The 14,531-nt window shown below is 40.7% G+C and overlaps 1 protein-coding gene across 6 annotated transcripts in view; it reads right to left on the bottom strand.

Moving 5' to 3' along the window:
- Positions 1–14,531, bottom strand: part of sugct (succinyl-CoA:glutarate-CoA transferase) — a 475,105-nt gene that overhangs the window by 440,304 nt on the left and 20,270 nt on the right. For all 6 annotated transcript variants that reach the window (XR_015756922.1, XM_087986077.1, XM_087986079.1 and 3 more), the window contains exons 2-5: positions 12,533–12,578; positions 12,370–12,443; positions 9,419–9,504; positions 4,332–4,382 (exon numbers count right to left, since the gene is read on the bottom strand). Coding sequence is in view for 5 of the 6 variants with exons in the window: in XM_087986077.1 (XP_087842203.1) it covers positions 4,332–4,382; positions 9,419–9,504; positions 12,370–12,443; positions 12,533–12,578 (257 nt within the window). In the remaining variant the exon portion in view is untranslated. The remainder of the gene's footprint in view (positions 1–4,331; positions 4,383–9,418; positions 9,505–12,369; positions 12,444–12,532; positions 12,579–14,531) is intronic.

The following is a 14,531-nucleotide window of genomic DNA, read 5'->3' as shown; positions in this document are numbered from 1 at the left end:
CAAACTAAAGGAATATGTTTGAGCTTTGCACCATTTTTTAATTACCCTGATCTGAGAAACCTATGGCTGCTCATTGCTTTCTTTGTAGCAACTCTTCAGCTGATCAGAATCAACTTCCTAACTGGTATGTAATTTTTTTGCCTCCTATACATAGTCACTTGAAATTTGGCATTCTTGCTTTAATCCTGATGAGTGGCAGATGAAAAGCTTCAACATGTGTCTATATTCAGCAATACAGACATTCTACACTGCCATGCAACTATTTATTCAGAATGTTTAAATTATACATGATTATAAGTCCCCACTTCATAGAACATTGTTGGTGTTAGCATAATGTTAAAACCCACACAATGTTATCACACCTCTTTTAGTAGAAACCAAAAATCAAGAAACAAAAGCATGAGCAAAGAACATCTGCACACTGGTTTTTGTTTTTACTTTACCAACAAATCCACTGAAATGTTAGTTTGCATTAATATGCCATGTGAATGAGTATCAAAGCAATCTGCCCAATGATCATGTATCTTGCTAATTCTTCTATTTAGTGATCATCAGTGCAATCAACGACATCTGGATTCATAAGTCCTCACAGATGGCCAGTGTCTAACATGGCAGAGAAGACTGACCTTTAACACATTACGAATGCCAGTTGTGGAATTGGAAGGACATAATAGTAAAAAGTGTCACGAGTTTTCACAGTGACACATTCAGGTCTGGAAATAACTGGCACAACATCTAATTTCCCCAAAATGTAACTAATGCGAATTATACACATTGTCTTCTATGGCTTACCAGTTTCTTTGTAGCATCTCTAAATAAAGATCCCAAAAATTATGCCACACTTTGTTTCCTTTGCAGCTAGTAATAATGTTTCTATTCCTTTTACACTATTTCAATTCAATAAATTAGTGATTTAATGATTCACATCTTGAGCGAATTTGTATAAATTTAACACAAAAATTCATGAAAAAGACCACATGCCACAATAGACTGAATCTAAACTTTAAAAAAATAAAATTAATGTTTCCTTCCATTCCATCTCAAGAAAGAATCACCACAACCACAAGCCCCAATATGCATTAAAAAAAAGGTAGGAATGCAGTCACTAGTTAGATTTTGTATGAACCAAATAAGTCAGACTCAAATTAAATACACACTTGAATGCATTTTCTTTCTTTTGACATTTTAGCCACAGTTTTAAAAAAAATCCACCCTCATCTTCAAAGCATACACAGGTTGTATGGACTTTCTAAAAAATTCCACAGATCCATTATGTGAAAACCTTGTTTTCCTGGGATATACAATGCAGTACAAAGTTATTCTAACCTCTAAATCAAAATGTCACAGTCTAGTTGCGACCACTAGAGGGGGGTCATGAGCACACAATGTCCTAGCATTTGCACATCCAGCAAGTTGACAATGCCGTGGAGCCTCCAGGGCCACAATGGAAACTCAAATCCATGCTCAAAATAATTTTAAGCATCTTAAAGTTGTTAAACCTGACTGATTTTGGTGTTCAAGAATCCAGAAAAATATTCAGCCCTTGAGCGGTACCATCAAAATAGATAATTGGGTCATTTATCGCATTGCTGTTTTTAGAGCCTTGCTGTCTACAAATGACTGCTATACTTCCCTACATGATGGAGGACACTAGTTCAATCCCAACAGTAATTGGCAATGCAAAGGTTTAGAAAAGGGGGCAGCGAAAATAATTGTCATCACTAGGGAAAATGTTCTGAGAAAACTATTGGGATTGAAGACAGACAAGTCCTACATGCGTCTGCATTCCTACTTTTTATTCAAGCGTATTGGAACTTGTGGTTGTGGTGATTCTTTCTTGAGATGGAGTGGACAAAAATATTCTTTTTGTTTTAAATTTCTGGATTCAGTCTGTTGTGGCATGTGGACTTTTTATGAATCCTTTTGTTAAATTTGAACAAACTGGATCAACCCAAATCCTTTTATGGCCTATATTCTAGGATCTTAAAGAAAGTGGCAGCAGAAACAGTGGATCTATTTGTTACAATGTTCCAAAATTATCTGGATACTGGAAAGGTTTCAGTGGATCATAAAAATGCTGATGCAAACATCCTTATTCAAAAAGGGAATGAGGCAAAGAGTAGGAAAGTATAGATCAGTTAGTTTCACATCTGTCGTTGGGACATTGTTAGAATCCAGAATTAAAGAAGTAACACCAGGGCATTCAGAAAAGTCCAACAAAGCCCATCAAAGTCAGCTTGGTTTTACAAACAGTAAATATTGTCTGACTAAGTTGCTAGAGTTCTTTGAAGATGCAACCAGTTAAGCAGATAATAGGAATCCCGTAGGCATTTTAAACCTGGACTTTGATAAGTGCTGCTCCAAAGGTTAACACAAGAAAAGATCACATGAGGCTAGGGGTAATATATTTGCATGGATACAGCATCGGTTAACTAACAGAAAGCAGAGAATTCCGAACACCTATAGGACAGCCCGTTCTGATTATCCCTTTTTGGGACAACAGAACGGCCTACCCACCTTCCGGCTCTTGGGGTGACTGGCTTTCGGAGCAACCTACCGACCTTCAGGTTCACAGAACAGCGTACCCACCCTCTGGCTCTCAGGGTGACAGCTTTCAGGACGACCTATGAGCCTCCCAGCTAACAGTAAGGCCTACCAGACGCAGGGATACACAAGACAGTGTGTAGGTGATAAACCCAACAAGCAACAAGATAGTCAGTTATCAACAGAGTCCCTTCGAGTACAGAATCCATTAACATAAACTGTTCCCTTCAAAATGTAGAGTCCATTCCCAGGAACAGAGTCCACTCTGGTATACAAAGTGCATTGTCTGAAATAGAGTCCACTCCAATCTGCAGAGTCCATTGCCAAAAACAGTCCACAACAGAGGGCAGAGTCCACTCCTGAAGGCAGCAAATGCACACACACCCCATAGCACACAGGTGCTCAATCTCCATAGAGGCCTGGTTCATCCATAGAGAACAAGGCCAACTCACAGGAACACAGTACATTGTAAAGTACTGTGAACTCACAGGGATTTAGTCCACTCCCGAACTCCAGGATGCAGCAAATGCTCACCTCCCAGCACAAGTACAGATGTTCAGTCCTTACAGAGGCCCAGTCTACCAACAAAGGGCCAGGCCTACCCACAGGAACAGCCCATCTGGAAAGGTGCATTTTCTCACAGGGGCTCAGCCCAATCACCAAATAAAAGTGAAAACACATACAAAAAAAGAAAGAAAACCAGAGTACAAGGGCTAAGCCCTGCCACAAAATCAGCGTTGTCCTTTTCCCGAAGTAAAAGAGTAACACAGGCTATAACCAGTCTGTGAAACAACAGTTCCCCAACAAGAACTGAATTACACCTGAAACATATTGAGTGTGTGGATCAGGCAGTTTAAAAATCTGTCCTCAATAAAAAGAAATACCAGGCAACAAACTGGCTGTATAATTCAGCCAGTTCAGGAATCAGATTTCCCCCAAAAAGGCAGAAACCAACAGCAGCAGTAACACACTGACTGTGGCCCAACCAGCACAGAGTCAGTTCCCTAAACTGAGGAGATTCTAAATCTCCTAGTTATATTGGTCAGTACTTTTAACAACTCTGTTCTACCTCTACAATACAAAGCATATATTTACCATGCCTCTTCATGGTCACTGTGTTGTAATATACAGCTTTGCTGCAACAACCTGATTCTTGGAAGAACTTAGTTCAATACTTGAGCAGCTGCTAGTGTCAGTATGATGCATCTGCAAAGCTAAGAGCTTTTTGGAATGTACATTTTTGGACCTGGTCATCCACAGTGTCAGAGAAAGAATGGTAATCTCCAGATGGTGAAGTAAGATAAAGTAGTAAAATGAAAGTCCTCCACTTCTACCAACCATGTGCATTTTACTATCCAATCAATATTCATCTAGGCACCATCCAGATTTGGGCTCATAAGAGGCAAATAACATTTGCACTACACAAGTGTCAAGGAATGACACTACTTTTGCTACTCTCTCAGCCTGCCCTTCTCCTCCTCTTCTCTCCCTATGCCTCTGTTGCTCAAGCTCCCACCCCAGTTCACTTTTGCTCCATCTCACTTTTCTACTTCTCTGTCATCCTTTCTATCTTCTGCTTCCTCCCTCCTCTGTTCTCAATGTTTCTCCACCATTATCAGAATGTCAATATGTAGTGTGAAAGTCAGGACTGAGAAAATTGCTACATGATTCAATCACCATCCTCTTCATCTTGACATACTCATCCAGCAAAATTCATGAAAACAATTGCATTCTTTTCTCTAAATCTAAGAAATTATTGTGAGAAAAATTTTTTTGAATGGACTTACATCCTTTATTACACGGGCACCACAAGGGTTCTTCAGATTCACTGCTATACTCTGAAAAATATAAAGAGCACGTTATTCAAAACAGATTATGTGAAACATAGCCACTGTACTGGTAAATGAATCAATGCCCATGTCCCACAAATTATTTTTTTAAAATTCATTTGTGGGACATGGGCATTGATGGCTGGTCAGCATATATTGTCTATCCCTACTTGCCCTTAGGATGTGTGGTGAACTGCCTTCTTGAACCGCTGCATTCATATGCTGCAGGTTGACCCACAATGCCCTTAAGGAGGAAAATTAATGATTTTGACCCAGTGACAATGAAGTAACAGTGATACATTTCCAAGTCAGGATGGTGAGTGGTTTGGAGGGCAATTTGCATGTGTCGGTACTCTCATGCATCTGCTGCCTTTGTCTTTTAGTTGGAGGTGATTGTAGGTTTGGAAGCTGCTGATCATTGATGAATTTCTGCAATGCATCTTGTAGACAGTACACTTTATAATACACTGCTGCTACTGAGTGTTGGTGGTGGATGCTTGTGGATGTGACGCCAATCAAGCGGGTTGCTTTGTCAAGGTTTGAGTTTTGCTGGAGCTGCACCCATCCAGGCTATTGGGGAACATTCCATCACGCTCCCGACTTGTGCCTTGTAAATGATGGAAAGACTTTGGAAAGTCAGGAGTTAAGTTACTCACCACAGTATTCCTAGCCTCTGACTTGCTCTTGTCACCACTGCGTTTCTCTGGCAAAGCCAGATGGGTTTCTCGTCAATGGTAACTCCGACAATGTTGGTCCTGGGGAATTCAGTGATGGTAACACCATTGAATGTCAAGGGGCAATGGTTAGATTGTCTCTTAGTGGAGATTATCACAGGCTGGCATTTGTGTGGAGTGAATGTTAATTGCCACTATCAGCCCAAGCTTGGATATTGTCCAGCTCTTGTTGCATTTGAACATGGGACTTCAGTATCTGAGGAGCCATGAATGGTGCTGAAAATTGTGCAACCATCCCCACATTTGACCTTATGAATCAGAGGTCATTGATGAAGCAGCTAAAGATGGTTGCGCATAGGACACTATGCTGAGGAACTCCTGCAGAGATGATCTGAAGCTGGGATGACGGACCTCCAACAACCACAACTATCTTCTTATGGGGCAGGTATGACTCCCAACCAGTGGAGTGTTTTCTCCTAATACTTTGCCCCCTGATTCCAGGTTTACCAGGGTTCTTTGATGATGCCACACCCAGTTGAATGTAGCCGTGATGCCAAGGACTGTCACTCTGACCTCACCTGTGAAACTCAACACTTTTGTCCAGTTTAGATCAGATAGAGTTAGAGCAGTTCTAATTGAACTCCAAGTTTTTCAAATGCAACTTAATTGATTAGCAAGAGATTAGACATTGATGTTACAATCATTTAGCTGCCAACATTTACGAAGGATTGTTTGCAGTTATTGACTACAAATATTACAGAGGTTTAACTGCAAATATAGTCCTAGTACTGGCACAATAACCTGAAAGGTCTCCTTCTACTCTTTTAAACTGAAAGGAAAACTGACTCTGCACTGTCCCCATCAAGCACTTTCAAGGATAGGAAGGAACATCACAGGCTTAGATACAGAGTACTAAACTGGCCCCATCAAACACTCCCAGGACAGGTACAGCCCAGGGTTAACTATACAGTAAAGCTTCCTTTATTCTTTTGAACCGAAGTAAAGTTTACTCTACTCTCCTAAGCTGAAAGCCATGTTCTTTTTACACTGTCCCCATGAACCACTTCCAGGACAGGTACTGAAAGGGTTAGGTACAGAGTACAGTTCCCTTTACTCTTTTAAACTGAAGGCAAGCTTTTCTCAACAATGTCTCCATCAAACATTCCCAGGACAGGTACAGCATGAGGTTAGACACTATCATTCTATAAGTCTGCTGTTGCAATGAGTTTCTAGTAATGCTACAGAAGTATAGATGCCATTGTCACTACTTTAGTCTAACTGCAGTTCCTTGGAGTGCAAATACCAAAATTAAACAATTTCAAATACAATTGCCCTAATGTGGGAAAACTGAGACCAAACAGAATCATGGAATTGTACAGTACAGAGGGAGGTCCATCATGCCTATACCAGTTACTAAAACAGCTACCCAGTTAATCCCATTCTTCAGCCTAATTTCAATAGCCTTCTATATTCAGCACTTTCAAATATATATCCAGCTCTCTTTTGAAACATGCTATGGAATCCACCTCCACCACTCTCCCAGAGAGCACATCCCAAATCTTAACAACTCTGTGTAAAGAAGTTTCTCCTCATCTCACTCCTAGTCCTCTTGCAGACAATCTTGAAATTGTGACCCCTCGTTACTGACATACAAACTTGTGAAAACAGAATATCCTTCCTTACCCTGTCAAAACTGTTCATAATTTTGAACACCTCAATAAGGTCACTTCTTAATCTTCTCTGCTATAAGGAGAATAAACCCAATCTCTCTGATCTTTCCTTGTATTTAAAATCCCTCATTCCTTGGTTTGTTCTAGTACATCTCCTTTGCACGCTCTCCAGAGCTTCAGCATTCTTCCTTAAATAAGTTGCCCAGAACTGAACACAATTTTCCAAATGTGATCTGATCAATGATTTGTGGAGATGGGGAATCACTTCCTTGCTATTACATTCTACACAATCATTTATAAACTCAAAGATCCTATCAGCTTTTTTAACATCCCTTTCAACTTTCCTGGCCCCCTTCAAATTATTATACACCTGAACACTGAGGTCCCTCTGCTCAAAGTTGTACCATTGACCCTATATTGTCCCTTCATGCTTCTTCTACCAAAATGCATTATCTCACATTTCTCTACATTTAAATTCATCTGACAGGTGTGCCCCATTTGGCCGAATTGTCTCTCTGAAGTCACTCAGCATCATCTTCACAGTCCACTATTCTCCCTAGCTTAGGATCATCGACAATTTTAGAGACTTTACCCTCAACACTCATTTCAAAATTATTTATATAAATCAGAAGATACAAGGGTATGAACCCCAATTCCTGGTGAACTCCACTTTCAACTTGACTCCAATCTGAAAAATGCACATCTACATCTGCTTTCTGTTTCCTATTTTTTTAGGCAATTTTTAATCCATGCTGCCAAGGACCCAACATACCAAATATTTCGAATTTGCTGACCAACCTGCCACATGGCACTATATCAAATCCGTTCTGAAAGTCCAAATATGCAACATCCACAGCACAACCCTCATCCACAACCTGCATTACCTCATAATGGAAAAAAACTTTACAGATTTAAAATTTATTCAAAAATTCATTTTTCTTCATCAATAAAACTAATTAATGTTTGATGGCTGAAATAACCACAAGTCAGTGACCTAAAATATTAAATGCATTTCTCTCCACAGACGGAGTCATACCTGCAGAGTATTTACAGCATTTTCTGAATCCACTTCAGATTTCTAGCATCCAAAATGCATTGCTTCTTTAAATAAATAACACATGGACATTGATGTAATAATCTCACTACATTATATCCACTACTTAGCTTCTTAAAGTTCTGCAGTAACACTTTTAAAAGATAGTCAACCCAAGTGTAGACAAAATTATTTTGTTACCACACTTTTTATTTGGTCTCTCTTCTGCAATAAATATTTCAGAAAGTCCCTGTGGTCACTGCATTCAGAAATCACTGCAGGTTAGCAATGCTAAAATTGAATTGACTAAATCTATCTTAAAATGTAAAATGGTGAACAATAAGTCACATGTTGCCAATGAATAATGATTTCTTTGGCACTGTAGGAATGATCCCTTACAGTCACAATATCATAAACCTCATACATCCAAACTCACACTGTGTCCTGCTCACCCATCACCCATTTGCTCACAGTTCTGCGCTGGTCCATTGTCACAAATGCCTCAATTTTAAGATTCTCATTCTGATTTTGAAATCCCTCCATGTTCTCATCCCTTTAAACACTGCCTCCATAATTTCCTCTATCTCAATGTCCCTCCAATTCCAGACTCTTGTATGGCCCTTATGTTAATCATCACCACCACTTGGCATGCGTCCAGCTGCCAAGTTCCTAAGCTCTGGCATTCTCTCTCTAAACTTCTCTTTACTTCTCTATCCTCCCTTGAACTTAAGGTGACATGGTAGTAACGTTACTCTGCTAGCAATCCACAGACAGGGGATAACTGTAATTTAAAATTAAGTAATTTAAAAAGGCAAAAAAAATTAAAGATCATGAGATCAGCTACGGTCACACTGAATGGCAGAGCAAATGTGATGGGTCAAAAGGACTATTTCTGCTCTTACATCTCAGTCTCAAAGATACTCCTTAAACCTGTCTTTATGGTCAAGTTTTTAGTCATTTGTCTAATGTTCTGTGATGTGGCTCAGTATCAAATTTTAGTTTATAAAGCCAATGCAAAAATGCAGGGACAGTTTAACAATGTTAAATGCTCCAAATAAATACAAATGTTTGTTACTTTGCAGTGTAATACAGATCAGGTTAGTGACCACAGTTTCTGCAGTAACTGCCAATACTTAGCAACCCTTTGTTTACAGTTTTTTAAAATCTAGTGTTAAGGGAAGGTAAAAATAATGGTAAAGTCACCATATTCCCAGAGGACCATATGGCTGTTTTGTCATCACAAAAGAGAGATGATTGATAGTGATTGGGTCACTAAATCTCAGATGAGGAAGAGGTTGAGAAGAAGAGTCATTCATATTAACCTCAGCAAAAGTGAGGACTGCAGATGCTGGAAACCAGAGTTTAGATCAGAGTGGTGCTGGAAAAGCACAGCAAGTCAGGCAGCATCCGAGGAACAGGAAAATCGACTTTTCGGGCAAAGGGCTTTTGCCCGAAAAGTCGACTTTCCTGCTCCTCGGATGCTGCCTGACCTGCTGTGCTTTTCCAGCACCACTCCGATCTAAACTTTATGCTAATCTCACCAGTGCAGGTATCGAATTCACGCTGTTGGCATCACACTGCATCACAAACCAATCACTCAGTCAACTGAGCTACCTATCCCACAGAGGAAAGGACACAATTACTTTACATACATTATTTCAGACTCACCTTTTTATTTCGATTTACACTAAGGAAGTAAGCACTCTCTGTTCCCACAAATGGTGGACCCCAGGCTCGCGTGTCATCACCAGCACCTGAAACCAGGGAAATGAATTAAAATGATTAATTGATTATTTTATTAAAAGTTGAAGTGCCCTTTCCCTTTGTCACAATTACAGAGAAAATAAAATACAAATCTGAAGCAAGGTCATCCATCACTCTTGATGACTTCACTCTTACAACAAATAGCTTCCCCCTTTCTTCAGGTCAGTTAGCCTGACCATTTTTCAGAAAAATGCCAAAATCTATAATTAAGGAATTCTTAACAATCCATTTAAAATGGCCAGAAGGTCAAACAAGACATTAAGTATCTAGCCAGATTTTTTAAACGAGCTGTATGAAAACTAATTGGAGAAAGAAACAGTTAAACAAGGCAGGTGAGAATGCAAGAAAACTCTGCAGCTAATCAAACAATCTGTATTTATATAGCACTTTAATATTATAATTGTTTCACAGCACAACAACACACTAAGTTAAAGGAGGACAAATTAGAAAAGGCAACCAAAACACCAGGCAAGATGTAGGTTTTAATGAGTATCAAAAATAAAGAACAGAGTAATGGAGAGGTTTTGGGGAAGGAGTTCAAGATCTTTGGGCCTAGATCGCTGAAGGTACAGCCATCATTAATGAAGTGAAGGAAATACAGATGTACAAGAGACCAGAGTTGGAGAAATGTAGTTCTTAGGGGGCTAGGGAAGGATAGAGGTAGAGTTTCAAACAGAGTTTTTCTTATTATAAGGTGACTTCAGTAGACTGGGAGACACTGTTGATAGCAAGCAGAAGGTTAATAGATGTATTAATTAAGATACAGGCAGCACAGTTTTGAATGAATTTGACTTTATAAATAGTTGAAGGGGATAAGTCCAGGCAGGAAAGTATTGGAATAGTACAGTACAGAAGTAGCAAAATCATGGATTTGATCTTCAGCAATACCTAAACTGCCCTAACCTATTCCTTTACCTCATTCTAATTTCCTCATCCTCAGTCCTTCTGAACCCAACCAGAATTATCCCTGAAACTCTCTGGCACAAAGTCTTTCCTCATTCATTCTGACAACTCCACCATATCATATGTAGCCTTTTCTCTCTCCAGCTCATGTCAAGTGTCTGCCATCCACTTCAGCCAGTAGTTTTCTGATCAGCTGTTGCCATGGTTTTACTTTTCCATTGTACTCACCAATCATAATTGCTTTTAATATCTCACACTAGCATAAAGTCCTCATTCAAGTCAATCATTAACTCTTGAGGTGTGGCACAATGAATTCAAACTAGGTTTAGGCCTTTTAATTATATTGATAATTCTTCCAAGGAAATGTCTGAACTTTTGTGGTCTTTTTTGTTTTACTTTGTTGGTAATCATTAAAAGTGATTTCCAATTCGTTGGTAGATGAGAGCAGCTTGAAAGGCATGTCCAACAGTGAGAAGTGGCAGGAAAGCCTTTGCATTCACATCACTTGTAGAAGTTGTACATGATCCCTTAAACAATCAAATTACAGCTCTGAGTAGAGGGAGCTACATTTGAAATTACAGGAATGGTCAATTTTATTGGCAACTATCATTAAAGAAAGATGCACCCACTCATGTACACACAAAAAATGTGGAGGAGTAAAGGAAAGATGCGCACAGGAATGGAGGTAACAGACACACATACAGGAGAAGGAAAATACAAGCACATCCACAATAGTTGGGTACAGAAAACAGACACACGCAGGAGTCAAGGACAAGCAAAAAAGCAAAAGAGAGAAAAAGTACTCTGGACTCCAGCAAAGAGGAAAGTCATGCACAGTCAGATTTGAAGGCGAGAGATCAAGAGAAGTGAACACGCAGGTAAGTTGGGGATGAACTACAGTAACAGGGGAAGAAGAAGGGGGTAGAAAAAATGAAAAATAGATAAAAATAGGCTAGAAATCAGGAGAATGAAGGGACATGCAGAAAAGGCAATAAAAGATATAAAGAAGTGGGGAAGAAAGTGAATTTACACAGAGCTGAAGAAGGGTGGAAATGAGAACAGGAAAGGAGAAGAAAAGAGCTAAAAGTGATTAACAACACGAGTGTGAAATGACATAAAAATAATGCAAATAATGGTAGAAAACAATGTTAAAAAGTGCAACAAAAAGGTGCACACAAGCATTTTTTTTATTATGAGGAAGTAGTAAACATTCACAACCTCAAAGTTCCAAATTTACAATCAATTAAACATTTTTGAAGTGTAGCCACAGCTGAATCGTGGCAGCAAATGTACAGACAGCAAGGTCCACAAACAGCAATGAGCAGAAGAACCGTTTCCAGAAATAAAACAAAAATGCTGAATATATTCAGCAGGTCAGGCAGCTTCTAAAGAGAATGAAAAGGAGTTAACATTGAAGGTTGATAAATGTGTGATAGTTTTTGAATAAGTGAGAATTGGAAGAACAATAGAGACCGTCCATCCGTGAAGACGTCATGGAGACTAAATGGCAAAAGGTTTCATGGCACAAAAACCAAAGGGAATGGTAATAGGTAAAGAAATAAAGATGTATTTAGGTAAATTGTGAATGACAAGATGACAGCCATCCAAACCCACAGTAAAGGAGGGAAGAAAGTAACAAGATAAAAACAAACATTCAAAAGAAAACATAAAACAAAACAGAGATAAAGCTAAATTATTGATATCTGCTCAAGACAAAGTTTTAATCAGTAAGGGAATCAAGGGTTATAGCGTAAAGACAGGAAAGTGGAGTTGAGGTTTATCAGATCAAACACAATCTCATTGAATGGCTGGCCAAACTGAAAGACGTGAATGGCAAACTTCTGCTGCTATGTCTTATGTTCCTATAATCTATTAATCGTAAGGACATTATCAATCCTGTTTCATACATATTTCCTGCTAAAAGCAAACATTCTTCAATCAAATCCAATTACCTGGTCTTTCTACTTTGATGATTTCGGCACCCAGGTCTCCCAAGATCATTGTGGCAAAGGGTCCTGCTAACACCCTGTAAATGGAGAATTGGAAAAAAACAATTACACTTACCACATTAAATTCCAACTTGAAGTTCTTTGATATTAGTGAAATCAAATTTACCTTGTCAGGTCTAGGATTTTAATTCCATCCAATGGTTTTACATTTCCTGAAAATAAATGCACAAATATTAGAACTCATCGCCAAAGCATCACAAATTCAACTTCTAGTCAAATGGGAGAAGGAACATAAACTTTGTTCTAAACTGGAAAGCTAGTTGGAGGATAACACTGAAGCAAATCTTTACTCAGTCTTATTTTGAGTGAAACATTACAAACATACACCTCTTAACTCAACTAGGTAAAAAGAATGATTCTGGATCAGTGGTGCTGGAAGAGCACAGCAATTCAGGCAGCATCCGAGGACAGGCAAAATCGACGTTTCGGGCAAAAGCCCTTCATCAGGAATAAAGGGCTGGAAACCAGATTCTGGATTAGTGATGCTGGAAGAGCACAGCAGTTCAGGCAGCATCCGAGGAGCAGTAAAATCGACGTTTCGGGCAAAAGCCCTTCATCAGGAATAAAGGCAGAGAGCCTGAAGCGTGGAGAGATAAGCTAGAGGAGGGTGGGGGTGGGGAGAAAGTAGCATAGAGTACAATAGGTGAGTGGGGGAGGGGATGAAGGTAATAGGTCAGGGAGGAGAGGGTGGAGTGGATAGGTGGAAAAGAAGATAGGCAGGTAGGACAAGTCATGGGGACAGTGCTGAGCTGGAAGTTTGGTACTAGGGTGAGGTGGGGGAAGGGGAAATGAGGAAACTGTTGAAGTCCACATTGATGCCCTGAGGTTGAAGTGTTCCGAGGCGGAAGATGAGGTGTTCTTCCTCCAGGCGTCTGGTGGTGAGGGAGCGGCGGTGAAGGAGGCCCAGGATCTCCATGTCCTCAGCAGAGTGGGAGGGGGAGTTGAAATGTTGGGCCAGGCGGTGTGGTTGATTGGTGCGGGTGTTCCAGAGATGTTCCCTAAAGCGCTCTGCTAGGAGGCGTCCAGTCTCCCCAATGTCGAGGAGACCGCATCAAGATCAACGGACAATAAATGATAATGGTGGATGTGCAGGTAAAACTTTGATGGATGTGGAAGGCTCCTTTAGGGCCTTGGATGGAGGTGAGGGCGCAGGTTTTGAAATTCCTGCAGTGGCAGGGGAAGGTGCCAGGATGGGAGGGTGGATTGTAGGGGGGCGTGGACTTGACCAGGTAGTCACAAGGGAACGGTCTTTGCGGAAGGCAGAAAGGGAGGGAAATATATCCCTGGTGGTGGGGTCTTTTTGGAGGTGGCGGAAATGTCGGCGGATGATTTGGTTTATGCGAAGATTGGTAGGGTGGAAGGTGAGCACCAGGGGCGTTCTGTCCTTGTTACGGTTGGAGGGGTGAGGTCTGAGGGCGGAGGTGCGGGATGTAGACGAGATGTGTTGGAGGGCATCTTTAACCACGTGGGAAGGGAAATTGTGGTCTCTATAGGAGGAGGACATCTGGTGTGTTCTGTGGTGGAACTGGTCCTCCTGGGAGCAGATACGGTGGAGGCGGAGGAATTGGGAATACGGGATGGCATTTTTGCAAGAGGTAGGGTGGGAAGAGGTGTAATCCAGGTAGCTGTGGGAGTCGGTGGGTTTGTTAAAAATGTCAGTGTCAAGTTGGTCGTCATTAATGGAGATGGAGAGGTCCAGGAAGGTCCAGGGGAGGGAGGTGTCAGAGATGGTCCAGGTAAATTTAAGGTCAGGGTGGAATGTGTTGGTGAAGTTGATGAATTGCTCAACCTCCTCGCGGGAGCACGAAGTGACGCCAATGCAGTCATCAATGTAGCGGAGGAAGTGGTGGGGAGTGGTGCCGGTGTAATTACAGAAGATCGATTGTTCTACGTTGCCAACAAAGAGACAGGCATAGCTGGGGCCCATACATGTGCCCATGGCTACCCCTTTGGTCTGGAGGAAGTGGGAGGATTCGAAGGAGAAATTGTTAAGGGTGAGGACCAGTTCGGCCAAACGAATGAGTGTGTCAGTGGAAGGGTACAGTTGGGTACGTCGGGAGAGGAAAAAACAGAGGGCTTGGAGGCCCTGGTCATAGCGGATGGAG

The sequence above is a fragment of the Chiloscyllium plagiosum genome, unplaced genomic scaffold (genome assembly GCF_037043375.1).
Source record: "Chiloscyllium plagiosum isolate Xiang-an unplaced genomic scaffold, Cpla_swu_hap1 HiC_scaffold_4, whole genome shotgun sequence".
NCBI classification, from domain to species: Eukaryota; Metazoa; Chordata; class Chondrichthyes; order Orectolobiformes; family Hemiscylliidae; genus Chiloscyllium; species Chiloscyllium plagiosum.
Note: the sequence above shows the minus strand (reverse complement) of the source record. Positions and strands in the feature narration are given on the sequence as shown.